Genomic DNA, 26,969 nt, shown 5'->3' with positions numbered 1-26,969 from the left:
AGCTCATCAGTGACACTCTGGAAGCAGCTTGCCCTGAACTGGTCACAGAACTTCAGCTGCAGACTGATTGCTGTACAATACACAAGGAATTACTGTACAATACAGAAGGAAGATACAACTACCTCCTTTCTATGGCAAACATTCCATTCGTCCTGAATTATTAAGATACAGAGAGCCTAGTTTAGCCTAGATTAGATTAGCATTCATACCTAGACTGTTGGTGACGTGTGGACTATTTAATGTATAAGGCATGATGCATAGACTCAGAGGTTATAAACTGAGGTTATAAGCCCATATGGACAGTTCCATGCTTAGGTATGGCACGTAATAGTAAATAATAGCTTGAATAGTGTTATTTATAGTAAAATATCTACCTGACAGCGTGGTGTGGCATTACCATGCAGTTTTGGGTATTTTAAGACATGTGACCCTTGTGTTAAAATTATGTACATTCGACTGACTTTTTTTTTTTTAAAGAAATTCTGGGTTTTGGTAAATTAAGGAGGAAGTAAAATTTTTCTCATCCTAAACTTTCTTTTCTTTCCTTTTTTTTTTTTTTTTCCAATTAGAGCATAACAAATCATCCCTCAGAGGAAAAAAAGCCAACTCCCATTTTTGCTAATCCCTGCTAAATTGTTAATGAATAAATGATAACTGAGCTGTTAGGATTCACAACTATGGACCTACCATATTACTTTTTCAAGAGACCTTTGCGTCTTGACAGGGAACTCTTAAGGGAACTAGTAAGCTTTCAAGATCAAAGGAGTGAAATGACAATGAAACATGGCCCTGAAGTTGATATTTTTGGAGATAGTTTTCTTGCTTGTCACTCTTTTAATTTATCCCATACAATTTGTATCCAGCAAATTGGTAAGGTGGGCTCTTTTGAGAATAAAAGTTTCAAATAATAGCTATTTTTGATAATATTTTTCTTTTTGGTTGTCATTTTTTAGGTAAGTCAGCAATGGCAGTGACATTGTATGTGACTTAGTGCTTTTCCCTTGATTGTTCTTGTCATTATTTCCTAGGATATCAGGGTTTTGAGATTTAGTGATTATATTTTCAGTAATAGTAGTGTTTTTCATTTGGCATTTGGAATGGCATAATTAAGGCTTATGAGGCTCAGAGACTTGACAGCTCTTCCTGGAGGAAAGCTGATAATGTTTAGGACATCATGTTAGCACTTTCTCTCAAATTGAAAGTAGACAGGAAAAATGACTTTTAAGAAAGCATGATTAGGACCCCAGTATAATCAGCTTTTAATTACATGAATTTCCTGGTTTTAAATTGTTTTAATGGTATTCAGATATGCATAAAGTTTTTTTTCCACCACCGTACCACCCTACCTCAGGCCAGTAGTGGGAACTGAAAATTGCCCCAGATCCAGGTGTGTTGGCCCCATACAATTTCATTTGCATACCACATAGTGAAGGAGAGAAAACCTGGATTGCGTTTTTGGCATTTTTACTGTATGCTTCCAAGGAAGGAAAGAGACACACAATTCATTTTCTTTGACAAAACTTTAATTAGAAAACCAGACTCCTCTGATTATAAAAATTACACAAGCTAATAAATCTTGGTAAGTTATAGAGAGAATAATTTTATGAACATTTTATACCTAATAAAAAAGTTAAAATAATTAACAGCATTCATCAGATTAATTTTGTTTTCACGTGATTTTCTAATATAAAAAAGCATATAGTCGTCAACCTTTATATAAATCCATATATGTTTGTCATAGCTTTTCATAATGGGAAGGGACAATATTCGTATTTAAATAATGATATTAATAATTAGTAATGAATCAAAACTGCCAAAAGCTGAAGCAGGACGACATTGATGATCAAGGTTGCTTAGGGAAATTTGAGCCTTCTTGACCCAGCCCAAATAATCTTTTAGAGAAAACTTAGACACAAGAAATCATAGGAGATAGTATTGTCCCACCTAACAAAAATTACTTATGATCAGTGTTGCTTTACATGTTTTCAGAATAATCACTGTTTCTTTCAACAGTTTTGTCTCAAAGTGCTGCTAACTGTGTGCTGGTGTATCGTGCTGCCTATGGGAAATGGTGTTGGATCAGCAGAAAACTAGAAATCTTATCTTTTTCTCTCCAGACTAGTAAGAACAGATGCACATTGACAACACAAAGTTTCTGCGAATATATAGTTTCATGTAGGGGATGACTTCTATCCTGTAATAGTACATCGTTAAAAAATATCTTGCTTCTTAAAACTTCTGCCCTGCAGCAAGGTGGTATCACACTGACTTCCTGACCGTGTCCTTTCGGCAATATAAAAAAACTAACCCTTGTGTTCAAACAATAAATGAGGAGCCTGGGTAGTACATGAAGTAGTCACATGTGATATCTACATTTCTTTATTGCATTCTGATTTTTTTCAATATTGCATTGCAGTGCTAACTCAATTTCATCCCACCACAAAACTATGGTAAGCCATAGTGTTTGAGTTAAAAGTGCTCCTGTGTCTCTGCAATAGTATCCAAAACTAAGCTGTAAACTAGTTAATAGACTACTTATTTTCATTTGGGGAACAGGAATGAAAACATTGTGAAGTAAATCATCAAGTAAAGATGACACTACATTGAGCACACAGGTATTAAACATACAAATGGTTGCCATTAAACATTCTTTTTACAAGCTGGTACTTTAACATCTACATCCCAAAGTTAATTTCATTATAATAGTTTTTGAGCAAGCTGTAATTATAAATAATTCTATATCAAGGTACTCAAATGTACCTTGAAGACTAACAATAACATGTTTAAGGATGTCATTTGTTTCACATCTCAAACCCAAATCCCAAACACAAACATTTCTGAAACATTTCAGTGGATTTAGCTGCTAAGCTAAAGAGTGGCAAAAGTCCACCATCTATGGACATTTGAATTTGAATGTTGCCCATGTACTTCCTTGTTGTATATTCCCTGGAAAGTGTTTGGTTAGAAATTATACAGCAAGTGAGAGCTCTGAATAAATACTCCAGCAATTATAGGAGAGGGAAGGTTTTCATAAACATACTTGGTTTTGTAGCAGGCACCCCCAATTTTGGATTCAGAGGCAGACAGAAGAAAATCTGATTTGAGTTTATCATATTCACCTTACTCCATAAATAAATTTCTTATGTAGAACAAAGTAATGTGTATGAAAGACAATTAGATATATTCAGCTTACCTTAACTTCAAGATTCAAGTGGATAAAACTATAAGTAACAATTTCAGCTGAGAATGAGGCAGAAATGTAAACATTAATGGAAATAAAAGTTATCACGTCTCCCAACCAACTATCATTTACAATACTTTCAGAAGACTTTGCACATGCTGAAACTTATGTGGTATAATTAATAAAGCATTTTTTTTTAACCACAGATAATAGAATGTTACTTGACCAACATAAATTATCCATAATTTTGGAGAGAGTCTAATAAGGATAAACTAAGGCATAAAACAAAAAGCAATAAGAAATCTGAAGACAAGTAATAAGGCTACACTCCACTAGCCATCTGAGTCAGAATTTCTGTGGGTGGAATAAATAATAAAACTGCTGATGTTAAGAAAACTAAAACAAGTTCCATACAAATGAAAATTTAGAAGGTGAGAAATTTCTCTCAGAAAGGAAAACAATACAGCAAATGTCACATTTGTACAGAAAATGCTTCCTATAATCCTTGAATCTATGAATTTAAACTACCCCACTTCTCCTTAATTCTTTCAGTCATTAGAGAACCAGTTAATGATCTTACAGAACCTACGATTTAATTACAAGCATCCGTTTTTGAGACTAATCAATGAATCATTAATGTGAGCTTGGAAACAGCAGGTAGAAAACCAATAAATTATTCATTTTGAGGGAAGAAGGAACTGTTCCTGAGCATCAGATAATATATGTTATTCACGCTTATGTCAGGGTAGCTTTGTGTATTTGTGTGCATACTCTTACAATTCCAGCTGAAAATGACTTGGGGCAGTATCTTTTACTTCTTTAAGCCTGAGAAGCAGCAGCTTAGCAATTGCTCCCATTTAAGGATGTGGCTGCCATGAAAATCTTTCACTTGTTCAGCTGTATTTCTTTTGCTTTCCATTGACAAGCTAGGATATGAGCACAGTCCCTGCTCTGCCAAAGGAAACCATGGCTTTTGTTAAAGTTTAAGCTACTGATAAATATTTAAGTGAGTGCAGGAGTAGATGTTAATATTACCTAGCAAAGAATTCACAGGCAAACAACTTTCAAAGGTATCGGTAAGTCTACCTTAAAATGACTTACTAGATAATGAGATACATCTAATATCAGTTTGCAATTGAAACACTTGAAGCTTTCAAGGTTCACCTGAAATTGGTTGACACTTTGAACTAATTTCTTCCCTGCCTCCCTCCTTTCCTTCCTTCCTTTGTCAAATATGTATTGAATGCCTAACATGTGCCTGGCACTCTTCCAGGGTGCTGGGCTTATAGCAGTTTACAGAGCAGAAAAAAAAAATCGCTGCCCCCTTAGAGCTTTCAATTTACTGGGGACAGACAGACAATAAACAAATCCCACGACAAATAGGAAAGAAGGGAGGAGATTTACTATATTTTCATGAGATGATCATGAAAGGTCTCTCTAATGCACACTTATTTAATATTTAAGAAGAAACCAAAAAGAAGTGAGGGAGGAAGATCTGTGGCTAACTGGGGGAAGAAAAGCATTCAGCATGGTAGGAACAGCAATGACAAAAGACCAAAGTGGGTACGTGGTCGATGCAGAGAGAAAACAGGGGGCAGTGGCTGGAGAAGTGGTCAGAGAGGAGGCAGGGGGACAGACTGGGTAGGGCTTCCCCTCTTTCATGAATCTCCCACCCAAGTTAAAGTCTGTGAAGAGATGGATCTTTTGTTTAGGCAGATAGAATGCCTTCTTCAAGGCCTATTTGAAGCTGCATTTCCTTTTTGAAGTATTCCCGTTTAATGCCAATAGTTCCCTATACCTAGGTTCTCTTAACTCTAAAGTATGAATCATGCAATCATTTCTCATGCTTTATTGTGAGTGACTATTTCCTCTGTCAGCATCTTTAAATAGATTGCAAGCAATTTAAAGGCAGAAAATACATCATGCTTTTTCTTCATTCCGTATAGCACATGATATTAAACTCAAGGTAATCTAGAAAGAAATGAAAGAAATATATAAAACTGTCAATTAAGAACAAACAAAGAAATATATGACTCTAAAAATAAATTCAGTTAATTTTGAGAATATAACCATGAAAACAAAAACATTAAGGTGGAACTCTGGATAAGACACATGATCTGATTTTGTTTAGTAATCTACGTCATTGCTTATCCCAACTTAGAGGTTATACCTATACATCTGTAGATGTGTTCTTCCTGTCCTGCAGAAAATGTAATACCCCATCCATGCAGCCTTCTTTCTTTCTTTATATTAGCACTACTGCCCATTCTCTACAATGTCTATCTTCATTTATGATTTTTTTTTCTCTAAACTCATATCTCCAATTTCCTATAGTATTGTTACCTAGCAGGGTCAGAGCTATTAGTGGAGCACAGATTATAAACATTTGAGAGACATAGCTAAAGGGTTAAAAACCCACTAGTCTACTAGTTTATTTCACCCATTGCTTGGGATTTATCTACTTAAGCAAGGTAATTAGGTTACAAATGAACTGACGATAAAATACTCACATAAAATTATTTATCCTGAAATAAATTCTTTATGATTTTTAGACTTGAAATAATTTCATATACTTTTTAAAATCAGTTCTGTATCTAAGGTAGTATAGTTCAACTAAGAAACAAAGTTGATGTGTTCCATGCTGAGGTTGAGTGAAGAAGAAAAGAAGGTGCCCCTGGATGCCTCTCAAATCATTATTTTAGTGGAACATTTCAATCTCAGTCTAATTGTTGAGATCTCCCAATCCCTTCAGTGCTAAATTTCAAACATGTTGGAACTTGGTGTGAAGAAGGAGCAAGATTGTTTTTCTCCATCTGTAGATGAATTTTTCTTTTTACCTAAACTAGTTAGTTATGATTTTTCTTTTCTTTAGGCCATCCTTCTAAATATGTGTTAGTCATTGCTATGCTAAATAGAAGAGGTGGCAACAGGGTAGAAAATGACTCATTAACACTCTTTGCTGATGTTCTTTCATAAAACTATTTTTTTAAAAATGTTATTAGTGTCTCAATTCTTGCCTGACTATTCTATTTACTAGTATTTATTTCTTTGGGTAAAATTATGAGTTTGGGAACCTGTTTACATTACATTCACTAATTTGTTTAAGTGTATACCCTCAAGGCTGTATCTTCTGTGTTTAATACGCTAATCAATCATTAGGCATCCTTGCGTTCCTATCTTACCATTTTGTCCAAAACACGTCTAGTACTCATTGACATTTGTGTCCAACAAACAAAAAAATTAGTATAGCAACTTCTATTTGTTATGGAAAACATGTTAACTAAGAATCTTGAACAATTTTTAGATTAATAGATTAATTAGGTTAATAGCAGGCAAATAATAACTAGTTTTGCCAATGTCTCATAACAAATGTTTCAGTGAAAGCAAATAGTTACTTTCTTCTTTTTATGAGACATTAAGATATTCTGCTGAGCAATTTGAACTTCTTTGTCCCTCACACAGGACTTTGTACATCACTTGGCACCTTGTAGGTTCTTAATTCATGTTTGTTGGATGGATTAATGAATGAACGATATGGCTAGTTCATCAGGTCATTTTATTTTCCTAGTTCCTAGGTAACTGCCCATATTTCCTGTTATTGAAAAAGTTCTTCCAATCAATTATTCTCTTTGTCGACTTTTAGCTTTGACTTCCTATTATTGAACATAACCCAGTACTCTTAAGTATTTGAATCTAATACAAAAAGAAAATCTATTGGAATATTTGGTAAGAGATATTTGACTTGCATATTGTGCGTAACTCTGATTGGAGTTTCAACACCTCTTTATTGTATAGGTATGACCAAGTTGGCCTTTAGGAGGCCTGATGGATTTTTAATGAATTATTGGTTTTGCCAATCATTACTTTTGTTGCATCATGGCCTTCCCCCACTTTTTTTTTTTTAACATCTTGGGTCTGGCGTATATCATAGTTTAATAGCTGTGCTGTTGGGACCAAAGATCTGCTTACAACCATTTTCAACACATACTACATTTTTTTTTTTGTAGGCCGTTTTCCCCTTTTCCCTTCATTAAAGTTCTCTAGGAAATAACTTTCCTCAAGTCTTTTATTCAACATCAAAAATTTTCAATTATTCTAGAATGCTATATCATTTTTCAAAAGAATGAAAAATAAAATATCAACCTGTGTATTTATTTGACTTCCTGGCCATTTGGCATTTTTTTTCTTCATATTTTATTATTTATGGTCTAGTTTAACTTGGTTTCCATTTACTTACTTCTCATTCTCTGAATTTGTACTGGAACAGAAGGGAAAAATTAGTTCTGTATTATTTTAATTGAAATTCATGTTGATGAATCATTTTTCCTTAAGTATTCTATTCTTTTATTAGGTTATAAATTACTCTATTAGCTAGAAATCAGCAATATTGTTTGGAAAATAGGAACTGATTTCCACACAGACCCATTAATACTGTTTCCTTTGGAAATGTAATACTCATCTGCGCTTCAGTAACAAAGACAGGCTTCTCTAACACTACATTATCAATGTTTGCTCCCTGGAGCACTAGTTCTTTAAGATGCCCCATGAACATAATGTCCCATGGTCAATTATATCTGGGAAATGAAATACTGTCTTTATGCTACTGGAACATTACTTTCACACGTCGAGGGTAATTCAAAGAATAGGCTTCATTTTGCCAGTGTTGAAGCCATTTGAACTTCAAGTAGCACTTCGTGATGATATAGGAACAAAAAGATCTTCAAATTCTCTGGGCATTCATTGTACTTAACTTTTTACTTAAGAGTTGGTATTTATCAATATCATTTTTGTGTTGTATTTGATACTCATGTGGTCCCACATGCAGGGGCAGATCAAAATTTTGTTGAGCCTGAAGTGTATACGTTTTTGGAGTCCCTTTTTAAGGAAAATAATACAAAAATATCATACATTTGAAAATTTTATATAAACATAAGATGAGAATATACTGCTAAAGACTGTCCTAGGGCCTTCAAAAGACTTACATAAGCAATGGGCTCAGAAATTTGAGCTTCATTAGCTACATGCTACATTTGCATATCCCTCAAGAAAAATAGCACTTTACTGTTATTTAGCCTAATAATATAATATTGTTTCAGTCTCATTATTTCTGGTTCTTTTCTCCACCTGACACACACCCTACATTCTTAGGGTTGTGAGATTTAGCAAGTAAAAATGCAAGATGTCCAGTTAAATTTGAATTTCAGAGAAACAAGTATTTTTAGTATAGTAGATTCCAAATACTGCATGAAACATACTTGTACTAAAAATTTCATTCACTGATTATTGGAAATTCAAATTTAACTCATGTCCTATATGAATCCAGTTCTAGCATGGAGTGCTAGTTCTAGTATACAGTGGTTCTAGTTAAACCAGTCTATAATAGGACTTATCTGAAAATGATACATTCTTTTATACTCTATGCCTCAGTTCCATGTTCCTAAGTTTTCTTCACGAAAAGACTGTCTAGAGAAACTTATTACAAATACAGATTACTAAGGCCATCCCTTCAAGAGGTTAAAAAGTCTTCTAGATGAGTTCTACCAACAGGTAGACTTGTCAGGTATGGCCTTAGTTCAGGTAATTTCTTTCCTTCAACCTGGAATGTCTTTGCACTCTTCAACTATGCAGCGTTTCAGGCCTAGTGGTGAGAAGCTGACCTTTGTCCTCACCTTCTTCCCTGAACAGATTTAATCCAACTACTCTCAGAATGCCTGCTGCTGTTCATAAACTTGTATTACAGAGATTTTCAAAGTCTAAGTGTGGTTCCTCAGACTAGTAGCATTAGCATCACCTGAAAACTTGTTAGAAATGTAAATTTTCAGGCCTTACTCCAGATCTACTGAATCAGAACCTCTGGAGGTGGGGATATGCAGGCTGTGCTTTGACAAGCCCTCCAGGTGATTTTGATACATGCTTAAGTGTGAGAATCACTGCTCTATAAATGACACTCATTATTTTTGTTTTATATAGAGAGAGAGCTATTTCACCTACTAGTTTGCTTTGCTAAAATCCTTGATGGGTGGTGGCTGCCTCTCATTTCTCTTTGCATTTACACTCTCTGTGTCTGTCACATAAAAGATGTTTAAAATTCTTCTTGAATAATTTGGTGAATAAAGGGGTTAATAGATAATTACTTTTTTTGGAGTAAGTTACCTGGTGAAAACCATGACCCAAAGGGCATTGCATAAAACTATGCAGATGATCAAGCTGCTGTGTGGCCCCATTGCATGGCACTGTGGCTCCAAGTTCCAACTCTTTTACATTTTCTCAAGTTGTTATCTGCTTCCTCATCCTCACATATTTTAGTTATATGACTGTAGAAGAATACAAAGAATTCGTATGAATTATTTTCACTGGTCATTTTAATGCTAATGTTAAAAAACATGTATGTGTGAAATATTTGACAGGAAAATTACTTCGTAGGAAAAGTATTGAATTAGAGACAGGCCATTCAATGTATGTGTAACTATGTGTAAGGATATGTTGTGAAAATTACATTTTACATATATATCCATTATTGCCCAGTGCTGATATAACATTGCAATACTACACCTTTGTGGTAGAATAAAAGCATGTGCCTTATACAAAACTTTCATAGAAGATGACTGCAGACCAGATCTCTGATTGTGGGAGGAACAGTGATCTTGTTTCTAAGCATAAATCACCTGAACTGCTAAATTCCCTGAAATGCAAATAAATCTCAAGAATTATTTGCTAATTAAATTGATGTTTATATATGTAGATTAATCTAGATATTATTATAGTGTCTCTAGCTATAATACGTGCATGTAGATAAGAGTTATATATACCAGTATCCAGCAATCTTACATGGAGAAAAGTACAAAAGATTAGACTACCTATTTATGTTCCTAAGATATTTGTCTCTTCCTCTTTGACTCATCTTTTATTTACTGAATTTAAGTAATGCAATATAAACCATTTTTCCCCAAGTTAGATATGCAGAAAACCAAATCAACCATTCTGTAAAGATAAAGAGATTTCCTGAAGATTTGTGGTAAAGCTCTATAAATTTTATAAAAATGGGCCACGCTGCATGTCAAAACCACAGGAATGTGATGGTTGAACTGTACACTAGAGTATTGTAGTAAATAGATCACACAGAGTTAATAACTGGTTACTGTTATACCACATTAAATTCACTAATGTGAATATTCAATTATAGGGTACCATATCATTGTGTTTTAGACACTCAAAGTTCTTGAGTGTTCAGGATATCTTACGGATATAAGTTTTGTGAAATGTATTTATTTCTTCCTTTTTATATTCAGTGCCACAACTCTATTTCAGGCCAATGTTACCTTCATTGCTGATGATAACAACAGTCTCCTAACTTAATTCGTTGGTTCAGGTCTCTCATCTCCAGTCTAACCTACACTTAGAACACTGCAGATTAATGCTTCTAAATTTTTAATCTAATAATAACAATAATAAAAAGTAATTTCAGTTCATTAAATAAAACATACATTCTTTAGCACGATGTTTGCAGGTCTTTATATCAAACTTTCTGGTTGTACAAATTCAACTCCTATACTGGAAATGTACACTCAAGCTAAATTGAGTTCATTGACCCAGGCACATACTCTGTGCTTTTGTTCCATATTATGGCTTTGCTCAGGTTGGTCATGTCCCATGGGGTGCTCAGGCCAATAATCTTACCTCATCTTAAGTGCTATCTTGATGCAACACACTCCTACCAGGTTTGGCTCTACTAGAAACCATTTCTCTACCCTCTAGATACCCCCTTTTGGACTCTGTACAAGTTCTGGCTTATATTCTAGTTATAGACGTCATAGATGCTTTTGTCTTCTGACTCTTTAAAACTTCACTTAATAGAAGACTCTATCAGTGTTTATTGGATTAAATATGTTGAGTTGGTTGTCTAAGACACTGTTTTTCAAATTGAGCCACACATTGAAATCACTAGGGGAGCTCCCAGAAGTACTGAGGTTGGGTCTCACTACAGGATATATTGATTTAAGTAGTCTGGCATGAAGTCTGGGCATTGAGACTTTAAACATCTCTCTAGGTCATTCCAAAGCACAGCAAATTTTGAGGACCACTAATTTTGTTACTCTTAGGGTTATCCAAAATGTCTCTTAGAGTAGTGTTTGTTGACCATGGTATCCTATACCCACTTGGTTGGTGGATTTATCTCTATTTTACTTCTGTGAACAGATGTCCTTCCCACAAACCAGTTGGAAAATGGGGCCTCCCCAGGCTAACTCCAACCTTATCTATAACTCTAAATAGCATAATTAGGAAATGCTTTTTTCAGGTTTAAAGATTAAAATATATTCCTCCAAACATCTTTGTAATCTGATTGCTGGTTTTGGGGGGCACCACTATTATAATTAAAACTTTAACTATTAAAAAGGACAAGGTTAGTGTATAAATCGGTTAGGTTTATGCTTAAAATCTAAGTGCATATATACCTTATGTGATCTTCAAAGAAAGCGTAAGTTAATCATGAGGAAGTGAATTAAAAAAATAGTTTTAAGCATTTTAACAAATGCATTGTCTTAAAATTTACATTTAGAAAAGGATTGACAGGGAGAAAATCTATGCAGTTATTTTTCATCACATATAATTTGCATTTGGACTTCTCTATACATGCACCTTTCATACTGATTTATGATGAAAAGATAATATAATGTACCATAGGGACATAGTACGTGTTTACAATGCTTTCTTTCTTGAAACAATCTATAAATCAGAGACAATAATACCTATGCTTAGGAAAGTATTATTTGAATTGTTAATTAAAATAATATTAACAGAGATAGTTAATTGGAGTGTATTAGTTTGAGCTGTGTGTTCTGGAGAGTTTGGGTTCCAAGCAATCCATCTCAGTCTCTTACTCTCAGCACTTTGAGGGACACCAGGTGTATATGAGGTGGCCAGTTGGCTGTGGGCTTTTGTGCTAGAACATGGACAGGGTTCCATCATCAGGAGACTCAAACTCATGCCCTAAACTGGCTCTTGAAACCACTACATTTCCAAACAAGAGACATTATAAATTCATGTGATATTGCTGAGTTTTGGGATCCTGGATTTTAACAGATAAAATTCAAAAATGGAGACTGTGTATTTACATGTTGTAAACGATTCACTGCATTTAAGCCCAAGAATATATCATAAAAAGAGCTTTTTCTTTATGACCCCTCTCCCAGCTCCAAATAACTCCCCATATCCTGACAATCCTTTATTATACCACTCACAATAGGTGCTTCCTTTTTTATTCCCATCTGTAACCACTCTCCTCTGGGTTCCTATCATCTCATCTGCTATAGCCTTCATCCTGGACAACCTGCTTTCCTGCCCTTGTATATTTTACTTTTTCTCCCTAACTGCTGTGCCCGTCCTCCATCTCCATCTATTAGAATCTTACCCACTCTTCAAAGTGGATTAGTTTATAATTCCTTCCTCACTTTCCTTGAATGCTCCACCTGCAAATTTCCTCAATAGATCATACATAGCTCAAAGTCAGGAGCTATGAAGAGTTTAGTGATATTTTCTTCTGAGCCCAGCACAGAGACCAATATAGGTGCTCCTAAATATGTGGTGAGTAAATAGGTACAATCCCAAGCCATCTAGAGGTACTTCAGAAACCCATCTACATCAACTCTTGATCCTAAAATGTTACTGAATTTCTAGTTCTATCTTTTTAAAGAGTAACAAACTTTTGGAGACTTAGATATGTCAGGATTTTTCTGAAACTTTCCAATGTGTTTCTTTTTTTAAAAGCCAAACTAAACTGATGAACAGAAACCAAATAAAACAAAAAGGTGTTAGTTCAGTTGTTTAGTTCCTTCTTCAACAGTGTTAGATCTGTTTTAAAATTTTTTCTCACTGACCTTTGTTCTTAATTTTTTCTTTATGTCAGATCACATTCTCCTTTATTTTACTATCAATATATATATAGCTCTAGGCTCTAGCATTTCAACTTATAGGAAAGGACAGTAATTATCAACAAATCTTAAATTCTTCCTTTATATGGGGCCTTACTCTTACGTAACTGGCTATATAGGAAAATTCTAGAAAATGAAACAAAACAACAACAAAAGCTTTTGAATATGGGCCCTCAAAGATTGAAATTATTAAATAACTTGCTTTTCATTAGGTCATGAGCAGGCAACTGAGAAGCTGGAGAAGTCTTTTATATTTTTCTTCATTGAATAGATAATTATTGAACATCCGCAAAACGGATATTATGTGCTTCATAGTTTGCCATGTCAGTTGCCATTTTAAAAATAAAATCAGTGGAGAATTTCAACTTGAAGCACATATAAATGACAATAAATAGTACTTTTGCAAACTTTATTTAGTATTTGCAAATACGTTCCCCATGTCCAACTTAATTTTGCTAAATTCTTATTTAATTCCTTTCTAGCCATGCTTATTTTTATGTAAAGGAGAAAACATGTTTTAATTACTCTAAAGAAAAGTTATTTTAGAAATGATGAAAGTTGAACATATTTAAACAAAGGAAAAAAGCAGAGTAAAATTAATAATTAAAATACTAAATTTGGACAGAAAAATGGCTATTGAATAAGTCCAAACATTTCCATGAAAGACATAAAGGCATCCCTGTTCTTAAGAAAGCATATGGCAAACTATATAAATGGAAATATTACTAAGACTTCTTTCGTCTCCTCATTATACATCAATAATGAGGAGAACTTTGCAAAGATAAAGCTTTTGAAGTGGGTTGTGGAATATTAAATTGTTTAAGTATAACTTTGGCATCAAGTGACCTTAAATATTTTGAAAGTTGGTTATCTATGCATTACATATAATGCCACCACATTATTCGTCAAAATACAGTGGACTTGGATATTTCAATATTTAACATGATTGGTTTTAGTTATGCCCTGGCTTGGAACTGCACAGTGTGCAGCCAAAGGGATGTGCTTTGTGAGTAATCTCTGGGTGCCACTGAGGAGCTGCTGGCTTACTCATTGTCTCCATCTTCTGTAGCTCTCATATGGTGAGAAAAATGTTGGTTCAAGTATTTTTATAGTTAATGTAATGTTACTACAATAATGCAATGTAATGCAGTGATACATTTTAGGTAGAATTTATTTGACCCGAATATAAATTGCTTTAGATTTGTAGGTAACATAATTATTAAGCAGTGTTAAAGTGCTATCTGAATCTTTTAGTAATACTTTAGTAATTTTTGTGTTTTAGAGATATTTGTGAACTTAGGGATTCATAAAAATATCTCTCAGGAATGCCAAGACATTTTGTATTTGCTTCAGAATCTTTTATCTTAACCATGGAGAGATAATTGATATATATTACTGCAGTATTACTTTTAATGTATGTATTCTTGAATGTTTAAAGGATAAAACAATTACATTATAAGTTTTAGAACTTGTGATTCAAGAAAAGACTAAAAAAACCATAGATTATGTTACTTTACATTGTGATGCTATAAGATGGTTTGTTTAGGAAGTTTAATTCTTAGCCTAGAAAAATCTTTCCCGAAAACGTAGCACGCTCGAAGTTCTCACTGAGGTTAGAGGAATAAGTTGCATATTACGATATTCTGTGGGACATTTAATACTAACAGTAAAAAATGAAGAAAAGTGTGGTGAATTTAAGAATAACCTAGCGTTTACAGCATTTGAGATTGTGATTTTAAAAGACCTCATATTTGACCCTAAGAACTCTAGAATATACACCTGTATAATTTATCGCTATTTTAATATATAAATTATTTCTATTATTGTGACTAATGGAACTAGATTTCTTTTGTTGTTGTTAAAACAAAAAGTCAAGATAGCCAGAAATGCTCTGTTTAACTTTGCCTGAGGCACTGTAGTAAATACAATTTTGATGACTTTTCTTTTCCAAGTAGCTAAGATTTAATTGTTATTTTTCTTAAAATTTTTACCTTTAAGCTTTAAATAATAGATTTGTTATGCAGAGAAATTCTGAGCAATTTAACTAAAATTATTGTATTTCAGTGTGTCCAAAATATGAAAACAATGATGAACCGAAGAACCGAACAAGGAAATATTTGTAACATAATTTCCCTTGACTGAGGTAGGAGATTCATTTAATTATTAAATGTGTGTTTACACATGCAAATCTATGAGAAACAACTTGTTCTTTATTTATATAGTTAAGAAAAATCTAGTTTGCAAATTATTTTTTCACTGATCAAAGTAGAGGTAAATTTTGATAATGGACCAAATTCAGGTGAATTGGAAACTTTGGAAGGACTTTTGGTTTGGGTTCTTAGTAAGATCCAAAATAGGTACTTTTAAAATATTTTCTTCTTTGTGAGATCTAAAATGGCCACACAGCAGTCTTCTATTTCACAGGAGATATTTTTGGATGGAAATACAACTTGGGTAATGTTTTTTAGATTTGACATTTCTGTTCACAATTCGTTTTTAAGCTTTCCTCAATAAGGTAGCTTTAGTTGTAGAGCCCAAGGTACAGAACTACAGAGCAGAAACCTATAATGGCTTTGTTTGTACTATTTTGAGAGTGATAAATGAGGCAGTTTTCATGAATGGGATGAAGCTACATGTAATAGAGTATTTTAGAAAGAATATTCTTAAGGGTAAAGACATCTGGAATTGGTGGTTTGCCATGAGGTTTGTGTTAATACATCAAAGTTTCATAGTTTCATACATTTAGTCATCCTTCTTTGCTGTAGAAATTGGTATTCTATCTAGCTAGGATTAAGGACAAGTGGGTTTTTGTTTTAGGAAAAAAAGTAAAAATGCTCAACTTTTACTCTCATTTCTACAATTTGTCTATGCATGGGTGAAGACTGTTTCTCCCTAGGAGTTTTCTTTTCATTGATGCTAATGTTTCCGTAAGTGACTTGTGTTTTAAAAACCCTAATTTAGTAGAAAATAATAGCAATGCCTTCCAGAGGAAAAGAAAACTTAAGTAAAATGCCAAATAATGGTAACTTTGTCTCTTTCTATTTGCCTAGAATAATTAAACAAACAAATAAACACACAAACAGATTTTTTTCCTCCAAGAAAAGTGATAAGTGAAATGCACTTGGAATTTTTCTGAAATTATTCACAGATTATTTGTGCATCTTACTAGGTAGACCGCTGCCTCTAATCAAAGTCAGATTACTCTCTTTCTGAGTCAATTTTTGTGCTCTGGGATATCTGTAGAGAAACAACTAACAACTGCCCTGAGAGATTTCATATTAATGAATATTACGTTAACCAGAATGTGTAAGTGGGACTGCATATAGCAGTGCTCATTTTACATTTTGCCTTGTCTAATTTGATAAAGTGAATAGGCATCAAGGAAAGGTGATAAATAATATTGCTTTGTGGCTTTACTATATTGCCATTTAATCAAAGATTGTATGCTATTTTGTCTTTAAATACCCTTATGAGGTAGCTTGGAGAGATCTCTGCCCTTTTCAATCTGTGACAGATTTCCTAGTTAAGAGCAAAAAAGTCTATTGCTGAGAAATATGCACAATTAACAGGAAAGTATAATAAAGTTGTTGCTTAAACTCTACTAAAACTTTGGGATATTTGCATTGACCAGTTTAAGGTCTAATTTATCAGTTTGTAGCACATTTATGTTTGTGAAGAAAAGATGCCAGATTTTGTTATTCTACTTGAAAATAGATGCTACAGACTGTACCAGGAGATGCAAGAATATGATGGCCTGTTCTTTTTTACCCCCCAGCTCTATCAGTGTTGCTAGCAACAACCAGTGAATTCATCAGATAAAATGATAGAAGGTATTTCAGTATCCAGGGAGAGATTCTAGTAACCATATTGCATTAGATAATTTAAATGCTCCCCATAACATACTGTAGACTGCCTCTACTGAAAATATAAAATAAATTTGTATAGCACTGAAAATTATACATTTTTATTAAACATCACTAATCTTTCATCCATGAGAGTCTCTCCTACTTATTCCTAGGAAATTCTTCAATGTAATCTTCCAAAGCAGTAGATTTTTTTCCCCCACTGGTTTGACAGAGCCCTGTGGGTAATGTGCTTACTCTACGAACTGTGGCAATAGAGGGAAAGAAAACCATAATGCTCCTCTATTGGACCATGCCATTCGCTGTTGGGAAACCAGAGCTCAGTTGCAAATGACTTCTAAAAACCTCAGCTCAGATAAGTTCAATAAAAACATACACACCAGGAATCACACACCATCAGTGGATGATTCCTACTCTGTTCCTAAAGTTTCTTTCTGATTATTAAGATTTATAATTACCATGACCTGTGAGATCTTTCTTAAGGGAAATTTTCAACTGGGGAAAAATAGTAGAAGCTGGCTTTCTGTAATTTAAGATAGTGAAAAATCAGTGATGGTTTTCTTTATAAATACTTCATTATATTAAAAATATCTGCCTTATAGATGTTTTCAGTTTAAGGTACACTCCAATTTAATTTTGACATCTTTAGAGATGCAGAAGACATAAAATGTGATTTGTAGACTAGCAAGCTATACTATAAGTATGTTCTTAACCCTATATATTGCTCTTTTGAATTGTTTTCCATTTTATGAGAAAAGCAAGTGGCTTCTCTATCAGCAATAGAGAGGTCCTCATTAAGTATGAAAAAAGTATCAGAAATTAAGTATCATAAAAAGCGTTCATTATGACTCAAAGACTCACAAAATCCAGTCAATGATGAGAGCCACTCTGGGAATGAATGAAGTTTATCTCGGTGCTTACATTAAGCTTCTTTACAAAGAGTCTCCCTAGCTTTTCACTTTCACTAACAAAGGGTCTATGGCTCTTCCTTTGTGCTTGGAAATTCAGGAGCACCTCCCACTGCAAAGATTAGGTTATGAATCTGACAAGTGAGAACCCAGTCTTCAAGTGCAATGTATTTGCCTATGATCAAGTTTGCTAGCAGTTGAGAATCCGTAGTTGTGCAACACTACATGATTCTCTCTACTGTATTCTAAATCACAGAATATGTGGTATTATTCCACTTGTTCTATCACACCTACTTACAGACATCTTGATTTCTGAGATGTGGGCTCATCGCTCAATATCCTTCCAGTGCCATTTCAAATGTCGCCTGATCTAACTCCACAACACTTCAAACACAGAACACCACCTCTTGTGCTCCCTAAGTAAAACATGATGGTGGATTAATCTTGGTCCTTTAGTTGAGAAGTCAAGGTAATTTACTGCTACTATACCCATACACAGTCCCTCCTCTGATGGACCTCATGCAATGTGGCTTTGTTGCCCTCACTTATGATTTTGCTGCTTTCACTTGAGTCAATATCATTGCAGTTATTTTGTAGACAAAGCAGTAAAAAACTTGATTTTTCCCTATACAATATATCTGCAGATCATTGATTTAAAATATTAGCATAAAGGTCTGCACCACAGTGATGATGTTCAAATTTATATTGAGATTGAAGATGGGGAAATAGCAAGGGCATACCAATTCAGCCATAAATATGTTTTGAGTCAATGTCATAAAATTGTCACAAAATTTTGGTAATACAGAAAGAGCTAAAACCCTTTTTTGTTTGTTTGTTTGTTTTTTGTTTTTAAAGGGAAGAAAAGTGCCTCTGAGGCTCTTTTGGAGTAAGTAACAGTTTTCAGATTCACTTTTGCAAAGATTGCCAATATCATTCACAGACACCAACAAACCAGACTGAACAGAAAGATCCCTGTGGTAGGATGCCAAGCAAATTGTTGACTTCTCCAATCTCTAAGAGACAGTATCTCAATGCCAGTCTCATGGCATTATATTTTCTGCTTCAGCATAAGATTAGCAAACACAAGACATAAAATTATGTTTATTGACTAACCAATACAGAATATGCTAGGCCCTTTACCTGGAAGCCAGATTTCACTTCTGAGATTTTCCAAAGGTCATTCTAGAAGAGGTGGCTGTTACTGATACCCAGGGAAGGCAATTCTTAAATTGCTTACCTGGGGATGGAACTTTCTGTAGGCTTTAGGCCCTTAAGACCAAAAGCCATGAGGCATTTATGAATAGTTGATGTAAGAAATTTTAATAAAAGTTGTAATAACCCTGAAAATAGTGTCTTTAATAACCTATGCACTATTAATAACAATGCATGCATAGTGCCGTGCATTCATAACTATTTGATCATAAAAATATGTGACTGTAATTATGATATTTACAGTCAACTTATAAAAATACATGTAATTCTGAATGGCAATAGTTAATCCCTAGCTCTAACCACAAGCCTAGAAGGATTAGCTTATTATGGGAAAGTGCGATAATTACAAAATGGACAAAGCTTTTACTCTCTTGAATTCAACATTCAAGAATAACTATAATAGCATCATAAAACTTCATTTGTCATCATTATTCTTCTCACCTCACAAGGTAAAAACCTAAATTCTGTGGAAATAAATGGGAATCAAATAGGAAAGAGCCACTTACATGATACAACAATAGAGGAGTATAGTTCTTTCACAGAATACTCATGCACAACCTTCAAAGAGGTTCATAGTCACTGCAAGAATTCCTGGGAAGACATCTAAACATGACTTTCATTAAAAAGAATTAAGCCTGGTCTAACTCTAAGGTATGATTACCTTTAACCATAAGTGGTTAAGAATCTAACTTTTAGCTGATCTCTTTCTGTAATTTAGGTGAGTACCTCTTTGAAGTTTATTAACATCAAAGAGAGTGGAGTTCACATGGCATTTTCTAATTCAAATTTAAATTCTGATGGAAGGAAATAAATTCACATTCCAGTTTAAATATAGAAAAGTAGTAGTTTTTTCAAACTTTATAACATCTTACTTTAAGGGCATACATGTTTCAATTAAATAAAATATTACACAAAGTTGACATATTTCCCACAAATTTCTTCTCTTCTAGGAGTTAACTGGTCATCTGCTGACAATAGATAAGTTCCTAATTTGAATGGCATTAGTACCTCACAAATGAACAAAACAATGAGTGTAAACTTGAAAAACTAGGGAGAGGTGCACACAAGCTACCAAAAAAGGTTGGGGTTGGGGGTGACTTGCAAATCATGATCTCATATCTTAGGATGTATCTTAGTATTTAGGAAATGGAATTCTTGGAAACATCTGTTTCACAGTGAGGTTGGGAGGTCAGATGATGCTCTGTTAGATGCTTCTTAGGATTAAATTACTTCCTAGTACCGAGATAAGACATTTTAGGTGGTATATTAATTCTTCCAGAACAAATAATTCCATTTCAGTAAATTATTGCTACAGTTCTCTAAAGAGTACTATGATGTCCTGGAAAAGATAACATTCCTTCCAAAATGCCCTCTAGTCACTCGAACAATGAGAAATTCATATTTATCTTAGACACTTTGATTCTTGAAGACATAAACTAAAAAAGAAGAACTGTTCTTCCCTATCCAAACAGATTATCTGGATGGAGACATAATATTAGATCTGCCCTCGGTGTTTGGCAGCATACGCCATTTCCTCCATGTGCATTTGACAACTGGCGTGCTTGCTTCTTTCTCTGTAAATCAGCCTGCCAATCTTCTTTGCATGCAGAATGTCTATAGGAACCAAGAAAAAACCAACCCCAATAGCCAATCTTTTAAAACATAGGTGAATGAGTGAAGCATGGCACATAATGGGAAGGAGTGATAGTTAATTAACTTTCTCAGTGATTATCTCCCGTATTTTGAAAGGGATGCCAAAAAATAAAAATCTTTACAAATGATGAGTAATCTGTAAGAGGAATTCTCCTCCTCCCTGCACCCCCTACCACAAAACCCCCACTCAAACAAAAAATCGAAACCTAAGCCAAAAACCTCCTCAGAAACTTCTACTTCGGATATGAGATAATGGTCTGGAGGCTAGTTGTATGAAATACCAGTTCATTCTAGTACAGCAGTTCATGAGGCAAAAGGTTAGGAGTATTTGTAACATGACTTTACAAATAATGTAAAAGCAACAACCCTATGGTTATGGGTAATAATTTTCCATGCTTAAATCTATAGATATTGCAGTGAAATTGACACAATGGAGAAGACATACATCATTTCCTGTTGAAACCCAATTATCTCAAGGTAAAACAAAACAAACTCCATTTAATAAATGAAATACAACTTAAATGTTTTCCTTTTGGGGTCTATTCCTTTTCCCCTTTATATCTTGGAAAGCTATATGTCTAAGTACACTTGTTTTGTTACTTCATTAGTCTATCAACTTCATTTCCAGCGACTATAACAAGAATGGAATTGTTTGTATCTTTTTTCTGAACATAATTGAGTCAAGGAGTTTCGTTATTTTAGATATTATTATTAACTTGATTAAAACATAGAACCAAAGTTGATGGAAAACAGTAGCTTTCTTCTAGGTAAAAGAGCTTACTAGCAGATTTTATAATCATTGGACATTTATTCTGTCCTACCTGGAAATAAATTATGTTACTGCTTGGCATGGGAAAAGGCATTTTCTAGTAATCTTCTGTGACAGGAAGCACAGCATTAGTCCAAGTAAGCACCCAACAGGCTGAGTCCCTCTGCTTGGAAGTAGTTTTAAACTTTAACTTAATGAAAACCTTTACTTCAGTACTTTTGTGTGAGAAATAATTCAGCAGCAGTTACAATTAATATGCCACCCATGGAGAGCTGTGATCACCCTAGGAGGTGGGCCAACTGAGGAGCACTTTCCAGGTAACAAGAGCAACACTATTGCAAGAAGCTACAAATGATACTGCAGTAGGTATAGTGACCACCACTGTACTGATCATGGCCTGGGTTATGTTCCAAATACTAATGCAAGGAATTCACTAGAGGTTATAGGATTAGAATAGTTTCCTTACACTAAGAACCAGTAAATGGCATGTGATGAGTGGGTATGGTCCATTTTATTCTATTTCGCTCTATGAGTTTCCTAGTTATGTCTCCTTTCTCCTGTGTTAATTAACTATATTCCACAGCAGTTATTTTCCCTATTTAAAATAACAGTGTAACTATGGAGTATCCCAACTCACATACACATACTTGTGCACCCTTAGACACATGTATGGATAATCTGTGTAAGTGCTCATTTGCAGTTGGGTGAGCTCAGTGAAAGCAGTCATATCAGCCTTCCAAACACAGTAAAAGCCAATGAAAATCCATATCAGCTATTTATTTCTAATATAAAACTGTAAACCTTGTCCATGTGGTTATTAATTCAAATGCCTTTTGTGTTTTTTTTTTTTTTGCGAAGTCATCCAAAGCAAAAGTCTAGATGACTGCTGACATGATATGCATAATCTAATGAACTCACATCTCTGTTTATTTTCCTTATCTCACAGTTGAATGGCACTCTTACTGCTGAGACACTTGGGTTGATTTAGAATGGCTATTAATGAATCTATATATTTGGCTAAGGTTGATTTGACTTTCTAGGGAAAGGCCAGCCTATCTGCAAATGGACACCTCCCTCCACATAAACGTCAATGTACATTAAAGACAAGTCTAAGTATATGTATATATGGGATATATACATATATATGTACACATAAAATGGATTGGGAAGTCCTTTGGTTTAGACAGTATTAAATATGTACTTCCCAAGTGCATAGGTTTCCTTTGACCAACCTGTTCAAAAAAACAAGCATGAAAAGTGCCATGGCACATTTCCTGTGTCTTTCCCCCTATTTGAAGGACACCTTTCCTTGCTTCTCCATCACTCCTAAGCATTTTATTTTTAAAAGCAGCTGGTTCTTTTGGCCTTCTATCTTAACACTCCATTGATTCATCCATTCCTTGGAAGAGCTCTCAGATTACATCCAGAAACTTGTTTTTAGAGGAGAACAAGGTTGCAAATAACTTTTTCCTCTTTTTTTATTCCCTCTTCCCCCCTCAAGAAGCAGACACCTTGAAGTGTCATGAATAATGCACTCTTGATCTGACTTGCCTTGTTACCCCTGGCCAGCCCAAGCAGCTGAGGTCTGAGCTTTACTTGCCCTGCATCATTGTGCAATACTGGAAAAGAAAAATAATCCATTGGTCTATACCCCTCAGACTGTGGTGACGTGATCTGGGTTCTCTTGAATTTCTATGCATTCAATTTCCTCTCTCTCCTTTCGCTTGGCACGTTTCTTTTTCTTGTGGTGCTTTTTGGAAGGGGGGAAAAACGTTAGGAACACAGGTAAGATAACAAAACAGTGCAGAAGTGTGCAACCCCCAGTGAGCAGCAAGCATTTGAACAGTGTGAAGGTCAGGTTCGAAGGCACAAATAGAAGGGGGACTAACCCAATAAGAAAAGAAGTAATATTTTGCAAAATGGCTGTCCCATGCTCTTGTAGGGAGCTTTTTATACATTGTGTTCGGGTGTGCTCAGTTGCTAGTACAAATGTGTAAAGCAGTGGTGCACAGTGGTCAATGGCGAAATTCAAGGTGTAGATAAGGCACAAGATAGAAATGCAATCCATGTTGACGTTCCATAATGTCATTAAGCCTAGAACGCCCAGCTCAATTGAGGTGACACTAAGAATTAGCCAGAAGTTTCCCAGAGGGTGGATCACTAGGAAAAAAGTCAGGATTAACACCAGGAGTACACCAAAGCCTGCAATCAGAACAGGCACTGTGACAGACAAGCTGTAATGGTCCATGAAGACAAAGGAGGGGTTGAACACGATGAATCGGATGCTCTTTGAGAGGGATAGGGGCCTCAGCTTTTCCAACACTTCTATGACTTCTTTCTGCTTGTCTCTGCTAGTCCTGGCCACCAGATACAAGCGAGAAGCAATGATATTGCTTTCATCCCCAGCCTTGGAGAAGATGATATCATTTCGAAAATGCTGGAATTCTGGCTTTTTTAAAAATGCGCTTTGCAGGACACTGATGAAGTCACTTTTGTTATTGGCACTGATGTTGCTGACTTTCAGGAACTGGTAGTACTGCTCCACCCAGGACACAGCAGTGAATCCACTACAGAGTCTTCTTAGGTCCTCCTGGACGCTGCTGTTCCAGTACTCTAGGGGCTCATAGACATAGAATCCTATCACAGGGCTATAGTTGCTGAAATATTTCTGCTGAACCATGGCATAGGAAACACTTGGCGAATCACTGGCTAGTAGATTGATGATGTTGGCTCCGTCACTGATCTGTAAGCACCCCATGAAGGAGAAGGAGGCATAAATGAGATAGAGGATGACAACAAATGGCTTCACATATATATTGGTAATCCATTCATTATAATGTTCACGGAGAAAGTGTTGAATGAAGTGGTGCTGGTAGGGGTTTGTCTCATGATGGGACGTCTGTTGATGCCCATCACTCATCACTGTCTGGAACCACACAGGTTTGCGATCCAGGTATTCTGCAGAAGGGATCTTACAGCAAAAGATGCTGTGGTAGCGGTTTTGCTCTAGTTGGCCAGCAAAGACCAGACAGGAGCCAAAGAAGGAGAAAATGTAGAAGTAGTTCAACAGAATGGAGACACACATGTTTTGACAGAAGACCTTCACAGCCTCTATGTTTGTGAATGGGCTGGCACCCATGCCAAAAGTGATGAAGTACAGGGAGCTGGTCATGGTATAGGTGACCATCACATCAGAATAGGCATCTGCTATCCTGTCTTTGAAGGGCAAGTTCTCTTTGGTTCTCCGCCATCCAGACAGAAGCTCAAACACTCCTTTAGTTCCATGACCTAATGTTTTAAAAAAAGAAAATAATAATTATTTTTATTTCCTCCTATGGCTCAAGTGAATTCCTTATAGTTTATGTATGCTAAATGGCACTTTATACTCTAATCTTCAAAGGGCTGTGATCCTCCTATCAGGGCCTCAGAAGTTGAGTTATGGACAGGATACATTCGGTCCCTGTTTCACTTTAGCAAAGCCCAAATTTATTGATATTCTGGGAAAAATGAAACATGTACTGTCTGTTCTATTAATATGACAAATTGTAAATATAATGTTACATTATTACAAGAGTTTTTCCCCTGAACACATATTGTCTTCCTAAATAGACAGTAAGTTGTCAAGGGCAGGGGCTGTTATTTGTGTGCCTTCAAATGACCCTTAACATCATGTCAAGTGTTTGGTTAGCTGATTCATTGACTGACAGTTCCTAACTTTTGTTTCAAGCTGATTTATATGCTGATTTAAAAGGATGTTAAACACTTAAAAATGGCTCTAAACTGATTTTATAATGTTGATAATCTCTTTGGTGGCCAAATGGCTTAGAAACCAATTTCCACAGACTTGATTAATTAGCTCCGGATCTGAGTAAAAAGAAAAGAAAAAAAAATCTGCCACATCACGTAAAAGACAGGGCAAGACCTTCGGGGTGAAAATCTTAGCAAGCACTTCCTTTGGGCTCCTCATAGAGCTCTGAGTCACGTGAGATGGATGCTGACTAAATACTTCTGACTGCTTCATTAAAGTAAATGAAGAATGCTTGTTTTAAACCAATGTTTGCATATCTTTTGATAAGAGTAAGTAGGCAAAAGGCCTAGTCAACAAATATTACTTGAACACCCACTGTATACCAGACTCTAGTAGCTACTGAGCTGTAATTTTGGGGAATTTCACAGCTCTTAAGATGCTACCACTTTCTTACTAGCAAAAGAAGAAAGCAGCTGGGTAAATAAAGGTATTATACCATATCTGCAATTTTCCCTTTTTTCACTTCCCTGAATCGGACCTATCAAGGACCATCCACAATATGTCAATTGGTAGCTTTCTGAGTGAGTGGAAATCTTCATAGATCACTCTTGCCCTTGTGGGCATAGCAATACTACATAGGAACCTTTTCTGTGAATGGATACAAGCTGTGCTTGGGCTGTTCTCCAAGAAATCCATTAGACAAAGACATACCTGAAAGGCACAAAATGACTTAGTTTATGAAAACCTGGAACATGGATTTCTGTGTGGCACTTAGATATTGGAGTTAGGTGTTACAAATTTAATTTACTTAGTAGTGCTCTAATAAATATATGATAGCTGGGGTCTTACTGCAGTCGCTCTGAATTTGCACTGCCGATAGCTTTTGCTAACTGACCTATGTAATTCTTCTCTTTCTTTTATTTGAGACTACAATGTACATCCTTAAAAATATTATTTCCCAGCCTAGCTTTCAACTAGAGGTGGTTCACATGACATAGTTCTGGACAATGCAATGTAACTGAAAGTCATCTAAGGATACTTGTTAGAAAACCAGAGGACACTTTGTTTGAAATAGTATAATGAAGCCACTAGTAAGAGTTCTTGTCTGCTTCCTTTTGGAATTCTCTTTTAAGAAAACCAAATCTCCATTTGGCTAAGCCATTGTAGGTAAGGCTGTTACTTGCAGCTGAATCCATTCCTAACCAACAACGTTTCGTAGGTCAGCTAACATTTACCGAAAACCTCTTTTAAGATGATCTAAGAATTCTTGCTTCATAGCTGTAGTATTTGCAGACTTAAGTGTATTTAATGCAAATGTTTGATTTTTAAAGACACATTGGCCAAATTTTTGGTAGTTTTTATTAATTATTAATAGTTACTAAAGGAAGCTAGGCATTGGAATTCTTTTTACCTCAAATGTAAAGCCTATTTATTCTTCAAAGCTCTCTCTTATGGGTCTCCAATCAGGAAAGATAAGTTTATCATAGCAAGTAGAAAGGTTCGTGTAAACTGCATTTAGGTAAAAGGCATTTATTTTTTCCATTTGGAGGTAATGAACTGTTCCTTCTTGCATTTTATCATGAGCTCAACATATGTGTATTAAATTTAGTCTAATGATTCTTAACAATGTTAATTGTTCATTCCTATCTTCGGCAAAACTCCTTGAAGAGACAGAATACAGTACTTGCTCTATTATTCCCTTCGAT

General features: G+C 35.1%; 1 protein-coding gene and 1 long non-coding RNA gene across 4 annotated transcripts in view; one reads left to right on the top strand and one right to left on the bottom strand.

The window, feature by feature from the left end:
- Positions 1–26,969, top strand: part of LOC116272830 — a 97,993-nt gene that overhangs the window by 38,637 nt on the left and 32,387 nt on the right. For all 3 annotated transcript variants that reach the window (XR_004181385.1, XR_004181386.1, XR_004181387.1), the window contains 2 exons: positions 15,175–15,253; positions 21,155–21,223. This is a non-coding gene — a long non-coding RNA (uncharacterized LOC116272830). The remainder of the gene's footprint in view (positions 1–15,174; positions 15,254–21,154; positions 21,224–26,969) is intronic.
- Positions 1,506–26,608, bottom strand: LOC116272829 (patched domain-containing protein 4-like). The gene has a single exon (XM_031661659.1). It carries the CDS (start codon positions 24,700–24,702, stop codon positions 23,170–23,172), a length of 1,533 nt encoding a protein of 510 aa, XP_031517519.1. The 5' UTR covers positions 24,703–26,608; the 3' UTR covers positions 1,506–23,169.

The sequence above is a fragment of the Papio anubis genome, unplaced genomic scaffold, assembly GCF_008728515.1.
Source record: "Papio anubis isolate 15944 unplaced genomic scaffold, Panubis1.0 scaffold218, whole genome shotgun sequence".
Classification (NCBI taxonomy): Eukaryota; Metazoa; Chordata; class Mammalia; order Primates; family Cercopithecidae; genus Papio; species Papio anubis.
The sequence above is the reverse complement of the archived record's forward strand: the minus strand, read 5'-3'. Positions and strand labels throughout refer to the sequence as shown.